Source organism: Hemitrygon akajei, chromosome 8 (assembly GCF_048418815.1).
Source record: "Hemitrygon akajei chromosome 8, sHemAka1.3, whole genome shotgun sequence".
Taxonomy (NCBI): domain Eukaryota; kingdom Metazoa; phylum Chordata; class Chondrichthyes; order Myliobatiformes; family Dasyatidae; genus Hemitrygon; species Hemitrygon akajei.
Window position 1 is genome coordinate 15,056,158 of NC_133131.1, and position 24,271 is coordinate 15,080,428.

General features: G+C 38.4%; 1 protein-coding gene across 4 annotated transcripts in view; it reads left to right on the forward strand.

Annotated features, from left to right (window-relative positions):
* Nucleotides 1–7,372, forward strand: part of akap10 (A kinase (PRKA) anchor protein 10) — a 92,918-nt gene extending 85,546 nt beyond the window's left edge. For 3 of the 4 annotated variants that reach the window (XM_073053302.1, XM_073053300.1, XM_073053298.1), the window contains 2 exons: nucleotides 2–36; nucleotides 6,679–7,372. In XM_073053302.1, the coding sequence (XP_072909403.1) occupies nucleotides 2–16 (15 nt within the window). In that variant the 3' untranslated portion in view covers nucleotides 17–36; nucleotides 6,679–7,372. The remainder of the gene's footprint in view (nucleotide 1; nucleotides 37–6,678) is intronic. The other variant, XM_073053299.1, reaches the window with a different exon arrangement.
* The last annotated feature ends 16,899 nt before the right edge of the window (nucleotides 7,373–24,271 follow it).

Here is a 24,271-nt window from a genome sequence, read left to right on the forward strand (position 1 = left end):
GTGGACCAGAATGTAAAGGAAACATTTGTGTCTTGGGTAAGTGATTATTTTTCGCCAATCAAGAGAATACTATAATTGAAAATTGCAACAAATGGAAAATACTGAATGATTGCTGAACTTCATACAGTTATGAGAACTACGTGATGGTAATGGAATGGTCCTATTACAAATCCTGTCCATGGATCACATCACAATTTTATCTTACTCACTTAGTTTTTGGGAACTCTCCACTCTCCCTTGCTCAGGTATCATAGCCTCATGAATTTGTTCCCCCATTCGGCCGTATAATATCTTATTTGATCTTGCTTATTCTCTCCGTCTTTCATATTTGCACTTGTAGCGTCCTATTTATAATTTGTGACCTTGACAGTGGCTGATGGGTGTTTGGCTGCCTGGATATGAAAGTTAACCCCAGTCTGTCATGCAATGTAAACTTTCCTACCCACCCACCAAAGCTTGACTGAGGCTGATTAATGCTTCTAAGCCTAGTGATTGATAATCAGTAGTTATCCATTAAGCTGGAATTTGATGTTTCCAAAAGACTGACCAGTTTGGAAAGATGCAATCAATTGCAAAGATTGCAATCAATAATGTGGGTCAGTGTTTTCAAAATGCCAACCTCAAGATTTGTAGTTTCTCTGGAACATCCATTCAATTGAGCGTACAATTGGTGTTGGCAATAAATTTTAGTCTACTCAAAACTTTCACAGAAAAAAGTGAATGAGTTCAAATTTTCTTTGTAACCTTGTTTGCAAACAAATGAAACCTTGCAGTTCAGATACAACTGTGTACTGTATATACAATGAATAGGAAGGATCTATTTCCATTAGGTATTGCAATAGCCAGAGATAATAGATTTTAAATTGGTCAAAAGATTTAAAAGGAATTGAGAGATCTTGGTGGTGGAGGCCTCAATTGCACCATCTGATGGAGTAGAGAAGGCAGGAGCCCTCATTATATTTTAGAGAATGACCAGAGGAGTGGCTGGCTTGATAACTTGATTACAGACTGAAAGTAGTAGATCTTTATTAACTGATGTAAACAATGAGCTGATCTCCTATATGGCAAACGTCTGATTCTAATTCCATTCATTTTTACTGAAGTGTCAATATTTGGTCACTGCAGTATGAATTAATAAATATGCATCAAATCATTTATTCATCTCCCACTTACTTTCCAGGACACGTCTTACATTTTGTTTTAAATTACTTTTCACCACTAACTTCAACCACACTGAGCCTGATGATCAAGCTTCTTTTATTCCCCTAATCTTTTACCACTGTATATTTTTTTGTTCATTGCCTCCAATATCTATATTCTCTGCAGAAGGAATTAAAAGCACATACTGAACTTAAGGGAGAGATGTCAGCAGAGCAGATAACTTCAGTTTATGACCCCCATCACTCAAATCTTCGACCATAAGATATAGGAGCAGAATTAGACCATTTGGTAAATTGGGTCTGCTCCACCATTTGATCATGGCTGATTTATTACCCCCTCAACTCCATTCTCCTGCCTTCTCTCCATAATATTTGACACCATTACTAATCAAGAACTTATCAACTTCTGCTTAAAAATACCGAATAACTTGGCCTCCACAGCCATCTCTGGTAATGAATTCAAGATTTGCCAGACTATGGCTTAAGAAATCCCTCCTCATCTCTGTACTAAAGGGACATTCCTCTATTCTGAGACTGTGCCTTCTGGATCTAGACTCATCCACCATAGGAATCCTCTCAACATCCACTCTATCTTGTTGCGAGTACAGGCCCAGAACCATCAAATGCTCTTCATTCTTGGAATCATTCTCTTGAACCTCCTCTGCACTCTCTCTAATGCCAGCACATCTTTTCTGAGAATAAGAGGCCCAAAACTGCTCTCAATATTCCAGGTGCAGTCTGACCAATGCCATATAAAGCCTCAGCATTAGATCCTTGCTTTTATATTCTAGTCCTCTTGAAATTGCATTTGCCTCCCTTACCACCAACTCAACCTTTAAGTTAATCTTTAGGGGATCCTGCTCGAGAACTCCCAAGTCTCTTTGCACCTCTGAGTTTTGAATTTTCTCTCCATTTAGAAAATAGTCTACACCTTTATTCCTTCTGTACACTTTCCTACACCATATTCCATCTGCCACTTTCTCCTAATCTGTTTAAGTCCTCCTGCAGACTCCCTACTTCAACACCACCTGCCCCTTCACCTATCTCATAAAGCCATTAAATCTGTCATCCAAGTCATTGACATATAAAGTGATAAGACATGGTCCCAATGTGAACCACTGTGGAACACTAGTAGTCACCAGCAGCCAATCTTCTATCCATGCTAGTATCTTTCCTGTAATACCATGGGCTTTTGTTTAACAGCATCATGTGCAGCACCTTGTCAAAGGTCTTATGAAAGTCCAAGTAAACATCTACTGACTCACCTTTTACTATCCTGCTTGTTCTTACATGTTTCTAAGATGTCTTTTGTCTGGAGATGTTTTTTTATGTGAACTGGTTATAGAAATGTTATTAGTATTTTATAGTTAAGTGAATTATTAATTTGTAAGGTCAGTGATGGCAATGCAGATGAGTAGACATTATTTTTAAATTTGCCAATAGTTTCTCATAACTAATAATTCAATTTTTTTTTACCACCCAAAGATCCGGTGAATTCATCAATTTGTCTTAAGGAGGCTACCTCTTTGTTAAAGATGCTGCTACAATGGAAGGAGTCTTTAGTATTAGTAAATTTGCTTCCCTTTTATAATCTAAACACGATGATTTAAAAGGCTTTCAGTTTCACCCCCAGTGTGTTTTAATATCCTTTTTTCTTTCTGGACTTTCCTTGCGTGGGGCTTGGAATAATGACGTACAAGAATGTTCTTGTTAAATCAGGTCAGCAGGAAAGGTCATTGGCTTCAGTCTTCCATCACTGTAGGTCTCTTATGTATCCAGGACAAAGAAGCAGGCAGCACAAACCATTGTGGACACTACCGACTGTGTAAACTACCTTTCCCAAAAGTTCCCTTCTGAACTTTTTCTTAACTTTTTCTTATATTAATCTTAAGGTGCAGAGGAACTGATATTAAAATGCATGACTGATCTACAAAATCTTCATGCCATTTTAAAAGTTTCTTCCCCCAGGCAGTTAATCTAGTCATCCATTCGAGTTAGCCTCACACCTCCATCTATCTAGAACCCCAGCCACAGCACTGTAAATACTTTAAACCTCTTTTTATAACACTGTTTACATTGTAAATATATGCTGGTATATGCAAATGTTATTCCATATAGATACTTTAGCCTCTAATTTTATTTTCTATATAATTCTTTAAAATTATTGAATGCTGTTATTTATTTTTATATGTCGTGCCCAGACCAACACAGCACTGCAAGTTCCTCATCCATGTAAATGTAGTTAAGATGTAGTTAAATATAGTTGATCCTTGATCCTTGTCATTAGTGTGTGCATCAATCGTAAATTCACAATTATGTTATAGTGAGAGCTGATTGAACTGTTCGTGACTTTTTCAGTACACTTCGTAGGAATGAACAAAATAGTTACTGTCTTCATATTTTGCTTTTAAATTGTGCGGAATGAAAGCAACAACAAAAAGCAGGAAAGTCAGACTAAATGATTTTTGGTCTCTTGTTTTATGGCTGTTAAGCAAGTTAAGATTTTCTATGCATCTGCTCTTTTAATATCACACTTCAACTATTTAATGCTCCACCATTAACACCTTTATGAACAAGAACATCATGAGTTTGATGGCTGCAACACATTCTGAGAGCTTCATACAAGTCTCAAGCACTCACAGAAGTTCTCTGATGTACATGGATTATATTGTAACTCAAAAATCCAGTGCCGTTTTCTTTTTAACCATAATTGATGTTCTCAGGCATAATTTGCTAGTACACCTACTCGGTTGTCTAGTGCAAGATGTAAATGAATGAGTGGGGTCAGCAACAGTTACAGTGAAACACCTTGAGCTCTGACATTAATCTTAAGATGCAAAGGAACTGATATTAAAATGCATGAATGATTTACTGATTGTGGTTAGTGTGTTGGAATTCATTCAAAGAAGAACTTTTAAACTCTTAACTTTATTTTCTATGTTATTCTTTATTCTTTAAAATTATTGAATGTTGATTATTTTTGCATGTTGTACCCTGACCAACACATCACAGCAACTTCCTAATCTATGTAATACTTGGGCTAATACTTGGAACAGGCAAGTTGTTTTACGAGAAATGGTTATATACACTGCTCTTCTGCTTTTGTTTGTATCTGCTGGAGCTTGGAGTGAGGAGCTGACTGAAACAAAAGATCCAGAACTGTTTTGACAGGATAAATGTGAAGAAATTATTTTCTATAGTTGGAAACTTTAGAACTAGGTTTGCTGTTTAGGATGAAGTGGTTGCTTACTTAAGGCATTTTTCTCCCTCAGGTGATCCTGTATTTTAGTATTCAGTGGCAGAAGCACTGAATATTTTTAAGGCAGAGGTGGATACGGTCTTGATAAACACAGGGGTAAAAGATTATTGTAGCTTGATGAAACCAGAAAGATAGGACATGGGAGCAGAATTAGGACATTCTGCCCATCAAGTCTGTTCCATCATTCGATTATGGCTGATTCATTATCCTGCCTTCTCATAGCCTTTGACACCCTTATTAATCCAGAATCCATCAGCCTCTGCTTTAAATATACCCAGTGAGACTGCAGAATTATGGATACAAATAGATTAGCAATTGTCCTACTAAATGTTGGAGCAACTCTGAGGGGAAACAGAGCCTACTGCTGCTCTTAATTTGTATATTTGCATGTATATAAATCATGGATACAGAGATGGACTGAATAAATTTATACAGACCATGCCAGGAGTACAAAGGTATCCACAGTGGGAAAAGGAGGAAGGCTGGGTTCTTCGTCTGTTGAAAGGTGACCAAATAAGGAGTTTAAAATTATGGAATGTTTTGATGGAGTGGATGCAGAAATAATATTTCCACTTGGGAGGAACATAACTAAAAGCTGTCTTTAAAAGAAAATCAACAAGAAATGCATTTGAGGAATTTAGCAGGAATTACTGTACTCAAAAGAGCAATAAGAACATGGAACTCTGTCCCACAGGTAGTGCTTAAAGCAGTTGATGCATTAAAAGGAAGCTGCCAAGCTTGGAGACACAGAGAGAGGGACTGCATTGAACCATGCTCTCAGCCTCTGTCCAATCTCTGTCCCAGTCCAGACAACAACCTGGTGAATCTCTCCTGCATTTTCCCTATTATCACCACATCCTCCCTGTAGTGTTGCAATTTGTAGCAATACTCCATGTGTGGTCTAACCAGTGTTATTGAAATTTGCAAAGTTACTTTTATATTCTTGCCCTCATGGGTCAAAGTATTTTTTTTCAACACTCAGGGAACAAATGACCTGAACCCTCAAGGAACACATTTTTAATGACTATCCTTTACAATATATGCTCTTTCCTATTTCCTAAAATACATCACCTCACATCTGCCTACACTCAGCCCAACCTTCCATCTGATCAACATCCTGCTTTAGCCTTAGTCAACCTTCACTGTCCACAGCACCAGCAATCTTCACGTCATCTGCAAATGTATGCATCATATCTCTTAAGATTCATGCCCAAATTATTGATAGCACAAACAAGGGTCCTAGCACTGTTCCCCATAGTACAAGATAGGTTAGGGACTTCCAGTCTGAAAGGTTTCTCCCACCAATACCCTTTGCTACTTATCACCAAGTCATTGTTGGATCCAGTTAGGCAACTCCCTTTGAGTCTGATTACCTTAACCTTCAGGGCCAGCTTAACATACAGGACCTTCTCAGATGCTTTGCTGGTCTTGGAGTCAAGGTGGTGGACAACTGATGCACAAAACAGAAGGAACTGAAAGGGGGAAGTTTTATTTTTCCATCTGATATGGTCTGCTGTGAGAGTTGGCTTCACTAACATTGAGAGCGTAAGATATGGACAGACTAGACAGCAGCATAGGGCAACACCTTAGTGTAATGGTTACTGTAATGCTTTACAGTGCCAGCGGCCTGGGCTCATTTCCCTTTGCATCTGTAAAGAGTTTGTTCTCCCTGAGATGGTGTGGGTTTCCTCCAGGTGCTCTGGTTTCCTCCCACACTTCAGAGATGTACGGGTTAGTAGGTTAATTAGTAACATGGGTATAATTGAGTGCAATGGGTTCATTGGGCCAAAAGGGCCTGTTGCCATGCTGTATCCCTAAATAAAAATACAATAATAAAGATCTGTTATGACTGTATTAAGTAAAATTTAGGTAGGTCTTTGTATATCTTGTACATGCTAATACACAGGTACAATATAGAATATTACAGCACAGTAAAGGCCATTTGGCCCATGATGTTGTGCTGACCTATTAACCTACTAAGATCAGTTTAGCCCTTTCTTCAGACATAACCCTCCATTTTCCAGCATCCATGTGCCTATCTAAGAGTTTTTTAAATCACTACCCCTGGCAGAGCCTTCCACATACGTACCACTGTCTGCAAAAACAGACTAGCTCTGTCATATTCCCCACCCCCATACTTCAAATACTTTAAAAGCATACCATTGCTGTATTCAGGTTTTTTACTTTTTCCCTAAAGAAAGATCAGTTTATTTCTTTGCAAGCTTCAGTTAATTGCTGTTCTTTTTCTATTAATTGTAGCTATGACTAGTGAAAGGAAGACCTGGTTCATGTGTTCTCCTGTTCAAGTGGCTTCCCTCCGCATCCAGAAAAGGACTCCTTTCTGTTAACACAGCCATGATGCAGTGCCGTGAATTGCACAGTCTGATGTTACTCCATTATCTGTAAGAAGAAAACTGTGCACTCCAAGATTTTCAGCCTCAAGATGTGACTTTAGAAGACCGGGTACTATGAAGGGTTTTCTCATGAAGTTTCTGCACTGAAAGGATTTCAAAGCGCTCTTTAAATCTGGGTTCTGGGTGTATGGATTTAGTACATTGAAGTGACTTGTCATAGAGCTGTGCTGTGCTCTGAACACCACTCCATTGGTTTGTTGCTGTCTGTTTCATTGTCCAGCCGCTAGGTAACTCCAGGATTTTTGTTTAAAAATGTGACACAGTATGGGGAAAAAATCTATATATAATATGACTTTTGTAAAAGGATTGGAAATCTTGTGTTTCTGTATAATAATTGTTAAGTGGCGATTAGGTCCTCAGATGTTACCTAATTGTGTTAAGATTGAAGATTATCACAGAAGCAAACAAATTAAGGCTGTGTCTAAGTTTTGGTACTATGTACCATTTCTATGTTTTCAGATGCATAAGTATTCCTGTACTTAATCTAAAATCATACCTATTTAATTGTGTTTGATTTAAAATACATATATTATTGAGAATGGTGTCATTTATATTGTTTCTGTTCTGTTTTCTTGAGCCCTTGCAAGCGGAGAGAAACTGGTGGGGCCACTAAAATCTTGCACAAGTTCACAGTGATCTGGGGAGTTCCTGTGCTTTCCTTCCTAATGGTACCAATGATCACCACTAGTGTTCTACATTTCTTTTGCAATTAAAAACATACTTTCAACCTTTCTCCATGTTATTGTAGGAAAGACAGATGATAGTGCTGAAGATGAGGTAACTGGTTTACAAACAGATGTAAAGTGTAGTGAGGAGTAGCTGTTGATAGGGAAAATTGCAGGACTGAAGGTGCTATATTCGAATGCACATAGTATACCGAATAAGGTAGATGAACTTGTAGCATAGTTACATATTGGCATGTATGATGTTGGCATCACTGAATCATGGCTGGAAGCTTTATGTCCAAGGATACACATTGTATTGAAAGGGCAGGAAGGCAGAGGGGGCAGCATTGCTCTGTTGGTAAAAAAAAAATTGAAATCATATCATTAGAAAGAGATGACATAGCGTTGGAAGGTGTTGAGTCATTTTGGATAGAGCTGAGGAACTGCAAGGGTAAAAAGACACTGATGGGAGTTGTATAAAGGCTCCTAAACAGCAGTAAGGATGTGGTCGACAAATTACAACAGGAGATAGAAAATGCATGCTAAAAGAGCAATGTTACAATAGTCATGGGGATCTCAATATGCAGGTAGATTGGGAAAATCAGGTTGGTGCAGGAGTCCAAGAGGGGGAATTTCTAGAATGCCTACAAGATGGCTTTTTAAAGCAGCTCGTGGTTGAGCGCACTAGGGAATCAGCTATTTTGGATTGAGTATTGTGCAATGAACCGGAATTGATTAGAGAAGAAGGTAAAATAACCCTTAAGAACAAGTGATCGTGATATGATCAAACTCACCCTGAAATTTCAGAAGGAGAAGCTAAAGTCAGATGTATTAGTTGTACAGTGGAGTAAAGGAAATTACAGAGCATGAAAGAGGAGTTAGTCAGAATTGATTGGAAAAGAACACCGGCAGGAATGATGGAAGAGCAGCAATGGCTGGAATTTCTGGATGCAATTCGGAAGGCAAAGGATACATACATACATCTTCGTCCATAGGCTTCCACTCACTGGATGTTGTTTTTGTCTTTCACACCATTCTCTGTAAACTCTAGAGACTGTGTATGAAAATCCCAGGAGAGTGGCAGTTTCTGAGAAACTTTTATTCACTGAGTTGAAACCACATGATTGTCTGATTAGACTTGCATTAACGAGCAGGTGAACTGAATAATTTGGCCACTGAGTGTAGATTAAATGTAGGCAAATGGGACTTGAATAGATGGGCATCTTGATCAACTCAGATGAATTGTATTTCTGAGTATCCAGTCTAGAGTGACCATCTTACACTATCTCTACCCAAACCCATTTTATCTTCTCCACATTCCTATCACTCACCTACACTCTGGGGATAATTTATAGTGGCCACTTACCTAACAATCTACATGTCTTTGGGATGTGAGGGGGAACCAGAGCTCCCAGAGAAAACTCGTGTCTACAGGGTCAACATACAAACTCCATGCAGACAAAGTAGGAGGTCAGGACCAACCCTTGGGTTGCTGGAACTGTGTGGGCAGCAGTTTCACCAGTTCCTCTACAAATGTAGTGGAATGGCTCAGTAAGCTCTCTTGGCAATAATTAAAACATTACCATAGACAAACAGCAAAGTAAGTGTGATTAGTGAATCAGAACTGTACTGAACATTAGACAATGTAAATTGGTTTATTCAGTGGCTTTGAAAATTGCAATTCTTATCAAAATCCTAATTCTTTGCTGTCCTACAACCTTATTGGCTGATTGGGTGGGCACAGATCTAAACTTCAAACACAATATGCACATTGCCCAAGAGTCTGTGCCTTGATTACATCAGCCACTTTTTCAGCAGCTGATGGAATAAGGAAAGAAAAAATGTCCTGTTCTGATTACTTACAAACCTGAGCTTTCTTTATCTTTCTTGACTGTGTTCCAAGCTCCACATGCCTGAGGACAAGGACTTTTGAATCTCTCTTCAAATCTTGATCCAAAAGCTTGGATATTACCATATACCCCACACCACATTCTCCCATTCGCCTAGTGTTTTCGTAGGTCCTCCAGCTGCTCTCCTGTTCTGACATCTCTTCTAAGTTTCCCCAACAACCCATGCTTCATCTTCGTTTCCAAAATGCTTTTAAAACTCGTGCATTCTATTGCTGGGATATCTTGGTGTTTATTGCATTAGAGCCATGTAAGTGTAAAAGGACTACAGAAACATCTCCCGTTGGCCATTGCAACTGTCCTGCACACAATATATAAAGATACCAGTAACTTCAATTTTGAGTAAGTGAAGTTGTTTAATTTGAGAAATTGGTTTATCTCACAATTCAATATGTTAGATATTGGTAACAATGGGTTACAAAAATGTTTATCTCATGCTGCTAGGATATTTTTGAAGTTCAAATTAAATTTATTATGTAAGTACATGTATGTCACCATATGATAGCCAGAGATTTATTTTTTGCAGGCACTCAGAACAAAGAAATGTAATAGAATCAATGAAAAACTACTCAGACTGACAAACAACCAATGAGCAACAGAAGGTGAACAGTGCAAATAAATAAATGAGAACATGAGTTATAGAATCCTTAAAAGTGAATCCATAGGTTGTGGAGTTACTTCAGTGTGTTGATGTGAGTGAAGTTATCCACGCTGGTTCAGGAGTTTGATGGTTTTACCCTATTAAATGAGCAGTGTCTTGCGTCCTGATGCAGGGTCTTGACCTGAAATGTTAACCATCCTTCTGCCCCCACAGATGCTACCTGACCTGCTGAGTTCTTCCAGGAGTTTGTTTTATACTCTGCACCCAAGCAGCGACCATCTCTTGTGCCTCGTGTCTTATTTGGGCTGGGCAGAGACCAAGAAGAAGTGAGTGACAGATCAGTAGAATGTCCCCTGTGACAGGATACTGATAGTATACAATAGTATATTGACCAAACAAAGTGATAATAATCCCTACATTATGTAAAAGTGTTTTCCTGGTTCTTAAAAATACTGATTTTACTCTAAGTAGAGGGTAGTGCCTCTACTTCCCTAGGAATCTGTGGAGATTCGGCATGACATTCAAAACTTTGACAAACTTCTATAGATGTGCAGTGGAGAGTATATTGACTGGCTGCATCACAGCCTGGTATGGAAACACCAATGCCCTTGAATGTAAAATCCTACAAAAAGTTATAATAGATACAGCCAAGTCTATCACGGGTAAAGCTCATCGTGGGATGAGCACATCTACATGAAACGCTCTTGCAGAGAGCAACATCCATCTTTAGGGACCCAAACCACCTAGGACATGCTGTCTTCTCACTGCTGCCATCAGGAAGAAGGTACATAGCCTCAGGACTCAGACCACCATTTTTGGGAACAGTTACCACTCCAACCATCAGGCTTTTGAACCAAAGGGGATTGCTTATTTATTTATATTACTGATTTTTTTTCCCTTTTTGCATTTGCACAGTTTGTTGTCTTCTGCACTCTGGTTGAATGCCCTAGTTGGCGGTCTTTCATTGATTCTGTTATAGTTATTATTCTATAGATTTGTTGAGTATGCCCACAAGAAAATGAATCTCAGGGTTGTATATAGTGACATATATGTACTTCGATAATAAAACATACTTTGAAAAATATTCTGATGGTGTGAAAAGTGTTTATATTAACGTATGGACTGTACTCTCTCCACCTTCCCTGTACCAGACAGAACGGTTGACCCAGTTTCTCTCTTCACTGACGGTGCTTGAACTGCTGAGCATTTTCTCTGTGTTACCATCAAGGGTGTTCTCTATTCAAATAGGGAATGTTACTGAGTGAGGGATTGACCCTTCGAGCCGTGGCACCCAGAAACCCCTGATTTAACCCTGGCCTAATCATGAGACAATTTACAATAACCAATTAACCTACCAGCTGGTACATCTTTGGACTGTGGGAGAAACTGGAGCACCCGGAGGAAGCCCACACGGTCATGGGGTGAACATACAAGCTCCTTATAGACAGTGGTGGGCATTTTTGTGCAGGCATTCATAGTAGAACAAAAGAATACAGTAGAATCAATGAAAAACTGCACACAAAGACTGGCAAGACGAACTGTGCAAGTACAAATAATAATAATAAACAGAATAGAATCATTGAAAAGCAACCAATGTGCAAAAGACAAACTGCAAATACAAAATAAGTAATACCAAGAACATGAGTTGTAGTAGAGTGCTTGAAAGTGAGCCCATAAGGGAGGGGGTAAACTGAAGAACACAATGGCGGTGGTAATTCAGCATCACAGGAAGAGACAAACAATAATTTTGTCCTGTGAGCATCATGGGAATTTGATCTCTATCAGCCTCTTCACAAACTGTGTGGCATCAATGACCTTCATTTAAGACTTTCTGAAATGCATTGTCAACATGAAACCAATACAGAAACAGCTTACATTGAAAACAAAGAGCTCCCTCTGAATTTGGCAGATCAAGAGATTTAATTCTGATTAACAATATCAATCTGGCAAATCCAGTAGAGCTGAAAACACCTTAAGTGTGCACCAGAACAAATTTAGTGCCCAGCAGAGTGCAATAGTATAGGTTTGGTGTGCACCTGGAAACATAATAAATACAGGAGGACTTTGGTTATCCTTAGAATCTGCAATTAACATTCTTTAATTAAAAGTGTGGCACAGTAGCCTAGCAATCACTGACTGGAGTTCAATTCCCGCCATTTCCAATAAGGAGTTTGTAGATTCTGCCCATGACCTCGTGGGTTTCCTCCAGATGTTAAGGTTTTCTCTCTCATTCCAAGAAAATCTCTGGTTAGGGTTAGTAAATTGTAAGAATGCTATTGTTGGTGCCAAATGGGTGGCAGCACTTACAGGGTGCCCAATACAATCCAAACTGATTTGATTTGACACAATGCATTTCACTGTATGTTTCAATGTACACATGACTAGTAAAGCGAATCTTTAAACTGAAATACAACTTAGACAAAACTATTTAAGTTCATTAAAAGAGTAATTAATATTGACATTGGACAATACTAATTCAGTGGAGGAATCTGCACTGTTGGAAGATAAAGGCAACAATGAGAGTAACTGGTTGGTTGCAACTAAAATGATCACAATGTGAAGTTCTCAAGGCAGGTTTATAGAGAAGAGGGAGAATAGGCAAAACAATAGATGGAATGCAGCACAGCAAGGCGTGGGGTTATGCACTTCAGTAAGAATAAAAGTAGACAATTTTCTAACTGGGCAGAAACCTCAGAAGTCAGAGATGCATAGAGTTTTGGGAGTCCATGTAAAGGATTTCCTCAAGGTTAACTTGCAAGCTGAATTGGTGTTAAAGAAAATGCACTATTCCTTTCACAAGAATGAAAAAGCAAAGATGTACTGCAGAGGATTTATAAGGAATTGGTTAGACCATATTTGGTACATTGAGGAATTTTGGAACACTTATCACCCAGGAGAGGGCCCAACAGAGGTTCACACAAGCAATCTCAGGATTGAAATGTTCAACACATGAAGAGCACTTGATTTCTCTTGGAATGAAAGTTATTAAAAGCTACCAGATACTGAAAGGACTGGATAGAGTGGACATGGAGAGGATGTTTGCATTGGTTGGATAGTCTAGAATCTGAGGAGCATGGACTCTGAATAAAGGGATGTTCCTTTAAAACTGCTGCTGCTGCTCACACAGTGGGGAATGGGCTGGGGGGGTCAGTGCTTCTGCTGGCACAGATAGAGATGGGGTGGGGGGTCAATGTTTTTGCTGTTGCTTGTGCAGTGGGAGGGGGCAGAGAGGTCTTTGGGGCTTTGATATTTCTATCGTTCAGTGGGGTTTCTGTTTCATGAACTTCTGTGAAGAGGATAAATTTCAGGTTGTATATTGAACATGTATTCTGACATTAAACGCACTTTGAAACTGAGATGAGGAGAATTGCTTCAGGTGAATGATGGTGAATGTGTGTCCCTTTATTCTGCAACAGTGGAGGCCAAGTTATTTGGTGCACTTAAGGCAGAGATTGAAAGGTTCTTGACTGGTAAGGAGATTTTTTAAAATTAATATTTTTATGAGTTTCTACAATACAGCTACAAAATAATTAACAAAATGGAGATTTATACAGTGCAAAACAAACGTCTAATATATAATTCATAACAATAAGGAAAAAGCACCCAAAATAAAATCTATTATATAAAGTTAGTATCCTCCCCACCCTCCCATTACAAAACTCCAGGCCAACCATTTCAATGTGTAGAAGAAAAATTAATCGGAGCATTCAACCCCACAGAGCTGTAAATACATATATAAAAAATATATAATGCCTACTACCAAAACCATAATGTAATTCATATAAAAACCGTAAAACTAAAAGGAAAAAAAAGCTGGAAGTAAGGGATTATAGTACAAAGAAAAGAATAAACTTAATCTAAAGAGGAGTTATGAAAGTATTCAAGGAAAGGTCCCCACACCTTATGAAACTTTATGTCCGAATTGAGAAGTGAATAATGAATCTTTTCAAAGTCTAAACAGGACATAATATCACTAAGCCATTGAGCATGTGGGTGGGCTACATCTCTCCACCTGAGAAGAACTAACTGTCTAGCCAAAAGGGAGGCAAAAGATAATGTTCAACATTTAGTCGGACTCAAATACATGTATACTTCACCCAAGGTGCCAAAAACAGCAATCAGAAGGTTAGGTTCTAAGTGGCAATTAAGAATATAGGATAAAGATAAAAAAAATTCTCTCCAGAATTTCTCTAGACTAGGACAAGACCAGTAGATATGAATAAGAGAAGCCTCGCCCCCTTTATACTTGTCACAAATGGGGCTAATGTTGGGATAAAACCACGATAATTTAGTTTTGGACATATGAGCCCTATGTAAATCTTAAACTGCAAAGGGCAGTGGCGAGCACATAAAGAGGTTGAGTTAACTGACTTAAGAATTGAATCCCAAACCACATCAGATAAAGAAATATTTAAACCATGCTCCCAGGCAGTTCTAATTTTATCGAAGGGGGCTTGCCTCAAGATCACTAACTTAGCATGGATAGTAGATGTTAAACCTTTACCCAATGGATTAATACAAAGAAGCAGGTCCACAACGTTTTTCTTGGGCATCTCAGGAAAATGTGATATTAAAGGGTTAATGAAATGTCTAATTTGAAGATATCTAAAGAAATGAGTATTAGGTAGGTTAAACTTTACAGACAGTTGTTGAAAAGTTGCAAAACGATTATCTATGAGATGATCTTCAAAGTGCCTAATGCCCTTTCTGTACCAATCATGAAATGTTGAGTCTTGCATAGAAGGTAGGAAAAGATGATTGTGTAAAATAGGTCTAGAGAGAGAGAAACCATGAAGGCCATTATATTTTCTGAAATGAGCCCATATTCTCAGAGTATGTCCAATAAGAAGATTAACAATTAGTCTAGGCAAGTGACAAGGAAGTACGGATCCAAGAAGTGCAGAAATGGAGAGATCCTTACTAGAGTTCAACTCTGTTGCTACCCATTTTGGGCAGTCAGACTGATTATGAAAGAAGGACCAAAAAGTAAGACAATGAATATTGGCTGCCCAATAATATAAACGGAAGTTAAGCAAGGCTAAACCGCCTTCTTTTTTAGATTTTTGAAGGTGAGCTTTATTAAGTCTGGAACGTTTGCCCTTCCATAGATAGGATGAAATAATAGAATCTAATGAATCCAAAAAAAGCTTTAGAAATAAAAATTGGTAAAGACTGAAATAAGTATAAAAATTTAGGAAGGATATACATTTTAATAACATTAATTCGACCTACCAGAGACATGGATAAGGGTGATCACTGTGTCAGACTCTGTTTTGTAGAATTTAAAAGATTAGCAAAATTTTCTCAAAAAAGATTCTTGAAGTTCCTTGTTACTGTAATACCAAGGTTAGTAAATTGATTATTAACTACTTTAAAAGGGAGGTCATGAAATACTAATGCTTGTGCTTCTCTATAGATTGGGAAGTGTTCGCTCTTGTGTAAATTAAGTTTGTAACTGGAAAGGTGACTAAATTGATTAAGAAGTAAAAACATTGGGGGTAAGGAAGTAGTCGGATTTGATATAAAAAGTAAAAGATCATCGGCATAAAGAGAAACTTTATGCTCAATACCTCCTCTCCAAATCCCCATCAATTCAGCACAGCTACAAAATGCAATCGCGAGTGGCTCTATGGCCAAATCAAAAAGTAGGGGACTTAAAGGGCATCCTTGTTGGGTGCCACGTTTAAGGCTAAAAGACTGGGATTGCTGAGAATTGGTCAAAACAGAAGCAGTGGGACATGAATATAACAATTTAATCCATGAAATAAAACTTTGTCCAAAATCAATTTTTTCTAAAACCACAAAAAGGTAATTCCACTCCACATAATCGAACACTTTCTCCGCATCAAGGGAAATGACACATTCAGGAGTCCCAATTGAAGGTGAATATAAGATATTAAATAGATGCCATATATTAAAAAAGGAAGGCGATTTTTAATAAAACCAGTTTGATCTTCAGAAATATTAGAAGGTATAAAGTTCTCCAATCCACAAGCCAAAACTTTAGCCAAAATTTTAACATCGACATTTAACAAAGAAATCGGCCTATACAAAGAACACTCTGTTGAATCTTTACCTTTTTTGGCTAAAAGAGTGATACATGCCTCATTAAATGATGATGGCAATTTACCATGTTTAAATGAATCAGATAGCACTAAGAACAATTGAAACGAAAGCAGTGAGGAAAATTATTTATAAAATTCTGCAGAAAACCCATCAAGTCCAAGAGATTTACCCAACTGCAGTGCAGAAATGGCAGAGGATATTTCCTCTAGTGATAATGGCTCATCGAGTTTTGCTTTAAGATCGGGAAGAAAGTGAAGTAATATTTAAACTGTTTAAAAATGCTCAACAGAGATATTATCATTTAAAGATTCAGAGGTAAAAAGTCGAGAATAATAATTCTTAAATTTGTCATTAATTTCAGAATGATTCGAAGTAATGTTCCCATTTCCCATTCGAATTTTTGTAATTTGTTGTTTAGTTTTAGAGCGTCTTAGTTGGTTGACTAAAAACTTGCCAGATTTATCACCATGAATGTAAAATTGGCTCTTGCTTTCAAGAAGTTGACGTTCAACTGGTTGCGTGGAAATAAGGTCAAACTTAGTTTGAACTTCTACTTGCTTCTTGTACAGTTTGGGATTTTTGGTCTGGGCATATAGTTGGTCTGTTGCTTTAATCTGACTGATCAAATCTACTCACTCTAAATAGGTCTTTCATTTCAGATTCACAGTATATGAAATTATTTGACCCCTCAAATATGCTTTCATGGCATCCCAGATAACCTGGGATGAGACTTCAGATGATGTGTTAGTGTTTTAAAAAAAAGTTATCTGGTCCTTCATAAATTTTACAAAATCATTATCCGACAACAAGGTCAGGTTAAAATGCCAATGTTTATTCATTTGAGGGAAACCAGGAAAATTTATAGACAGGGTAACTGGGGCATGATCCGAAATCAATATACTCTGTTAATCACAAGAGTGAACAGATGGAATCAGCTGGTTATCCATTAAAAAATAATCAATTCTAGTAAAAGTATGATGGGCATGTGAAAAAAGGAATAATCTCTCTCAGTAGGATGGTAAAAATGCCACACAACAGAGATACCATAATTAGAAAGAAAAGAGCGAATAGATAAAGCAGATTTAGTAGATAGTCTAGGAACAGAGGACAATTGATCCAAAATGGGATCTAATCAACAATTAAAATCACCACCCAATATAAGAGAAAATAAACTCAAGTCAGGCAATAAAACGAAAAAACAAAAAAGTTTACATCATTCGAATTGGGAGCATACAGGTTAGCCAAGACTACCCTAGTATTATACAATTTCCCAGAGGCAATAATAAAACAACCATTTGTATCAGATACTTTGTTGTGAAGTTCAAAGGGAACATTTTGATTAACAAGGATTCAGACCCCCCCCCCCCCCCGGCTTTAGCCGGGAAGGCAGAATGGAAGTGCTGTCCCACCCACCTTGACATAAGACAAGAGTTATCAAAACTACGAATATGTGTTTCTTGCAAAAAAGCAATGTCAGCTTTGAGCTGCTTAAGATGTGAAAACACCTTCCTTCTTTTAACAAGATGATAGATAGATAGATACTTTATTCATCCCCATGGGGAAATTCAACATTTTTTCCAATGTCCCATACACTTATTGTAGCAAAACTAATTACATACAATACTTAACTCAGTAAAAATATGATATGCATCTAAAATCACCCTCTCAAAAAGCATTAATAATAGCTTTTAAAAAGTTCTTAAGTAGTTTACTTAAGTACATTGAGTCCTAACCCCGGCACTTTAACATATCTTACTCCTGGCGGTTGAATTGTAAAGCCAAATGGCATTGGGGAGTATTGATCTCTTCATCCTGTCTGAGGAGCATTGCATCGATAGCAACCTGTCACTGAAACTGCTTCTCTGTCTCTGGATGGTGCTATGTAGAGGATGTTCAGAGGATGTGTAGAGGATGTAAAGGGAATCCCTTTACATTCCAGCTTATAAGATTCAACGAGCTAAACATTGTCATTTAAAAAAACAAAAGGTAGTAGGCATAAACACGATCAAACATTCAAATAACAGCTCTGGGGCAAAAATATAAGACAAGAGAATCAGGCAAAAAAATGTCCTGAGTAACAAAGAATAACTAAAGGTTCAATGTATGGTGTTGGCACTAGAGAGCCCTCACACCCCCCCTCCTCAAATCCCAGAACAAGAAAGCTAACAAAAAACAGCAGCAAGCTCTTCAGAGAAACAAACACCCCAAAACCCAATTTCCAGTTTCGCAACATCATCGTAAGCTCTGTTTAACTAACAATTTGAAAACTAGAGAACCTATGCACTACGAATTAAAATTATACATAAAGAAAAGAGAAACAGTTCCATCAAAGAGTATTAAACTTAACTCAAAGTAATAATCCAGAGTAGCCTACCCGCAAGAAACTCCGAAAAAAATACAGTAATTTAAAAAGAAAACAGAAAAAAACCAGGAAGGAAAAGTACTTAGCGGCCATTTTAAATAATCAGACCTAGTCTGATGGAGTCGAAATGGCAGGGAGACTTTCAACAAATTTCTGAGCTTCTGTAACCGAGCTAAACCATTCTTTTTCATCTAGTACTAAAGAGTTATTCGGAGATGGGCTGGATAACGCAGAGAGGGCCTGAATCCACGATTGTAAAACTCTTTCACATAACTTCTTTATACTTGGTGCGCAGCTTCAGTACTTGAGCATAATCCTCAATGATATGGATAAAATGACCCTTGAAATCCAATTTTCCTCTCCAATGTGCTTCCATGATCAAAAGGTTTTTCAGCTGAAATTGATGAAAACACAATAACTGGGCATGGCCTAGAGCCCAGCTCCGGCTTGGCTAGAAATGTACGGTGCACTCTGTCCAACTCAGGTGGGATCAGAAGAATATCCTTTCCAAAAATCTCACAGAGTAAAGAAGAAAAAAATTCAACAGGAGCTCCACTTTCGATAGACTCTGGCAGACCGAGGATTCGTAGGTTATGACGTCTGCTCCGACCTTCGAGGTCAGTTATTTTGGATGTTAACTTGGTGTTTTGCTCACTCAAATTGGAACAGACGGCTTCCAGCTGCTGAGCATGACATTTTAAATCTTCGGTAGCTGACTTGAGATGAGAGAGACGTTCAGCATGATCCTCCACTTTGGAATTAATTTGATCCAATTTTGACTCCAACAAACTGAAAGAAGACTTATATTCAAACATAAGTTCAGATACAATCTCTTGTTGGTGCTGTTCCAAAATGGAGATAATCTCAGCAGAGGAACCAGGGATAGTCACAGTTGCAGACTTCTTTTTTTCCCAGATCTAGGGAACTTTGTGACCATTGTAGGGCAGGTGTATTCGCAGGCAGGTAGGAGAGCAAAAAATTTAACAGTCTGGAGTTAAAAAAAAGGAGATAAAGAGTGCGGAGGTAAGAAACGAAACAGAGCGATAGTTTTAAGCGACTAAACTTTCGCTATCTTACTGGAAGTCTCGGTAAGGAGATTAACAGCTATGGGGAGAATAGAGAATGGGGTTGAATAAAATCAGCTACGATTGAATGAAGGAACAAACTTGATGGGCTGAATAGACTAATTCAGCTCCTATGACTTATGGTCTTAAAGATCATCCAGATTATCTTCTTCATTAATATATCTGACATTGCTGACAAATGCCACAGTAGGGTACAATGACAACCACTACTATAAACTGGCAAGAAAGCCGATGTGTGATTAAAAGATCGCCTTTGATCCAAAATTGTTCTGAATAATTATCATTCATATAGTGTCTTTTCAAAACAAGGCATCAAGATAGGACAATGTACAGACCATCAAAGTAAATTTATTATTAAAATATGTATACGTCACCAAATACTACCCTGAAATTCATTTTCTTGCAGGCATTCACAGAACAAAGAATTACAATAGAATCAATGAAAACTACACACAAAGACTGATAAATTGTGCAAATATATAAAGAAATAAGTAAAATAGTAAATAGATAAAATGGAACGAGCTGTAGAGTCCTTGAGAGTGAGTCCAAAGGTTGTGTAGAATTATCAGTTCAGTGTTGTGAGGTTCAGGAGCCTGATGGTTGAAGGGTAATAACTGTTCCTAAACCTGGTGCTGTGGGACATACGGCTCTTGGACCACCTTCGTGATGAAGCACTGAAGAGAGAGCATAGCCTGGATGGTGGATGCTGCTTTCCTGCGGCAGCGCTCTTTGTAGGCAATAATAATGGTGAAACTTGCCTTGTGGAGAATTGTTAATGGCAACTTTTATTCTACTTTTCTATTACATGGTTTTGGTCCCCATACACCCATTTCAATGAGTTAAACACTCTCTTTGGTACCCAGGATTTTACTGTTCTTAAACAGAGTGGAAAACACTCAGTTCCCTGAGATACAAGAGACTCTGCAGATGCTGGAAATTCTGACAAACATATACAAAATGTTGGAGGAACTCAGCAAGTCAAGTAGCATCTATAGAGGGAACGAACTGATGACATTTTAGGCTGAGACCCTTCATCAGGACTAGAAAGGAAGGGAGTGGAAGCCTGAATATAAAGGTGGGAGGAGATGAAAGGGAATGACGAGGAGGTGATAGGTAGATGAGGCAAAGAGTCTAACAGGGCCCTAAACAGTCTTACTAGGTCAGGCAACACTTCACCTGCAAGTCTGTTGGAGTCATTATTGCATCTGGCATTCCTAACAGATTTGTCTGGCAAGATTTCCCGCTCAAGAGTTTAGGCCGAGTTTTAAAAAAATAGAAAATGCTAGAAGTACGCAGCAGGTCCGGCAGCATCCGTAGAGTGAAAAATAGGGTTAATGTTGGTAGAACTGGAAAAATGAGAAAACAAGTTGTAATGATCCAGAGAAGTGGGAGGGGTGGGAGAATAGAAGTATGTCAAAGAGGGCTGGAGGCCAAGAAAATTTAGATGACAATGTTGTTAATATTGCTCAAGGGGAGCTAGTTGTTTGTAATCATGAAAAGTGATTACAAATAACAATCCGGAAAAAGGGTCTCGGCCCAAAACGTTGACTGTTTATTCATTTCCATAGATGCCGCCTGACCTGCTGCGTTCCTCCAGCGTTTCTGTGTGTTGCTCTGGATTTCCAACATCTGCAGAATCTCATGTGTTAAAAATCAATTTCTGTTTTTATTTCGGGCATGCAGCCTCTGCACTTTTTTCGCCTTCAGACTTTGAGAGAGTTGCAACGCACAGAAACGTGCCCTCCATGCCCCAGTGACAACGCAGAAAATTAGAAGAGGAAAAAGAAGAGCAAATGAGTCAAGACATTTACTATTCCAGCTGCCTCCAGCGCAAAATTAATTAAAATGTCTGACCTGTTTTTGAAACGAGTTTATTAGTTCTTGATGAACATATTCTGTGCTGTGAGCGCCCTCTTGTGGCTGTAATTCATTGATTTGTGTTTGAGATTATTTAGTATCAAATCCTTCTCTATTTTAAGATATACCAGCAAATGTTTCACAAATGCCATAGCATTTGACAAAATATAATTATATCCGAGGATTAGAAACAGTGGATCTTGAAATCAAGTAAATCAAAAGCAATTTCTGGTTGTAATTCCTTGATTGAATTAGTCTTCAATTTACTAATTTCACTTTCTTCTTGAGAGTGACTGATCCTGTTGTTCACAATCACATTACAGCATGAAATTGAATTCCTTTAGACTTTCTTAACAATTGCCAATCTGCAGCATTCTCTGTAAGTCACCTACCTTTCATTTCCTTCAGGAAAAAACAATTGTCGACAAAATTGAACAGACTATTGCTGATGCTGAGCTATAGTACAGTATTCAAAACTTAAATGTTTTTAAAAACGTAAGATATAGGAGCAGGATTAGGCCATTTGGCCCATCGAGTCTGCTCTGCCATTTCATCATGGCTGATCCATTTTTTCTCTCAGCCCCAATCTCCTGCTTTCTTCCCGTATCTCTTCATGCCCTGAGCAATCAAGAATCTATCAACCCCCACAGCTGCCTGTGGCAATGAATTCCACAGAATCATCACTCTCTGGCTAAAGAAATTCCTCTTCAACTCCGTTCTAAAAGGGCGCCCCTCTATTCAGAGGCTGTGTCCTCTGATCCTTGACTCTCCCACCAAAGAAAACGTCCTCTCCACACCCATGCGATCGAGGTCTTTCACCGTTCGATAGATTTCAATAGGTCTCTTCTGAATTTTAGTGAATACTGGCCCAAAGCCATCAAACGCTCTTCATATGACCAGGCGTTCAATCCTGGAATCATTTTCATGAACCTCCTTTGAACCCTCTCTAGTATCAGCACTGTTTTAGTTTAGTTTTTAAGAGATAATCATTTGTGTTTTAAAACAAACAATAAATAGTTTGGGCAGTAAGAAGACACTCGACCAGCTTTCACTAAGATGCAACCATTCCAATAAATTTCTTCTGCACTCTCTCTGGGATCATCACATCCTTCTTAAAGTTATTTCATCAGAACCTATTGTTTATGAAGTGCTATGGGACACCTTGAGGCCAAATTAACAAAACAAAATTGATTTACTTAATTCAGTGTTTGCACAGTTACTGACAACTTCTGCAATGTCCTCCTGTAGTAGCTTGATTTTTTTAAATATAAAGCAGGTAATCAGAATCTGCAAAAAATAACTAAAATTCACTAAAGAGACGTACTTTTCCCCTATTGTAGGTAATAGGAGAGATAATGTATGTACACTCAGTGGCTACTCTATTAGGTACACCTGTTCACCTGCTCATCAATGCAATTATCTAATTAGCCAATCATGTGGCAGCAACTCGATGCATAAAAGCATGCAGATACAGTCAAGTGGTTGCATTGTTCAGACCAAAATTCAGAATGGGGAAGAAATGCGATCTACCGTAGATTCCGGACTACAGAGCGCACCTGATTAAAAGCCGCTGGCTCTAATTTTAGAAATAAAATCAATTTTTTACTTGTAAAGGCCGCACCGGATTTTAGGCCGCACCGGATTTTCGGCCGCAGGTGTCCCACGTTGTAATATGAGATATTTACACAGAAAGATATTACACGTGAGGATTTTTTAACTTTTAATTAAATCCATATGGTAACAAAAACAAATACATATTGCAAATGCTTTTTTTCGAACCGTGCCTGTAACGCGGCTACTTTTAAATATACGTTGCGTATACTTCTTTACTGAACAACATTCCAATATCTCCTAATGACTGGTAAAAAATATATATACTGCAGCCTACCAGGAAAAGTTATTGATCGCCTTTAACTTAAAAGCAGCGTTTTCGCTCCGCCGCTCCCCCCCGCTGTCCCGTTTATCGCAAACCGGTATCCCACAAGACGCGGCGAAACCGGGTGTGACGTCATAGCATCCCGCGATGTAGTACAGAAAACAAATATAGTTAAAACTCTTCTAACTTTAACTAGAAAATGAATTACTAAGCGAAAATATTATAAACTAAATAACTGCCATAAAGGCAGCACAATGCTTTTCTTCGAGTGTTTTCCATGTTGATGGGGGTGAGTACAAATGACTGATTTACAATAATGTAATTGTGAAAGTGCGCTTGATTTATCGTACAATTTCATTGGACCTCTGTGAACTACTCATCAATTTTATTGGTCTACTGTTACGAGGCAAAATGTTTTTGGCGGCATGAAAAAAAACCATGTATTAGCCGCTCTGTATTAAAGGCCGCAGAGTTCAAAGCTGTTCAAAATGTGGGAAAAAAGTAGCGGCTTAAAATCCGGAATCTACGGTAAGTGACTATGACCTTGGAGTGATTTGAGCATCCCAGAAACTGCTGATCTCCTGGGATTTAGGGGTTTCCAACCTGGGGTCCACAGATCCCTTGGCTAATGGTAGGGGTCCATGGCATTTAAAAAAAGTTGGGAACCCCTGCTCTAGAGTTTACAGAGAATGATGTTGAAAATGGAAAAAAAAAGTTGCAATAACAAAATAAGTTGCAAAACTGCAATAAGTTGCAGTTCTGTGGGTAAAAAAAGTTTTGTGTTTTTTAGTCAGGGAATAGCCAAGCTGACAGCAACTCATGTAACCATGTTTTATGATAGTGGTGTGCAGAAGAGCTTCTCTGACTGCACAGCACATCAAACCTTGAAGTCAATGGGGAACAACAGCAGAAGACCATGAACATACGCTCAGTGGACACTTTACTAGGTACAGGAGGTATCTAATAAAGTGGCAGCTGAGTGTATCTAGCTCCATGATAAAGGTGGGGGGGGGGGGGCG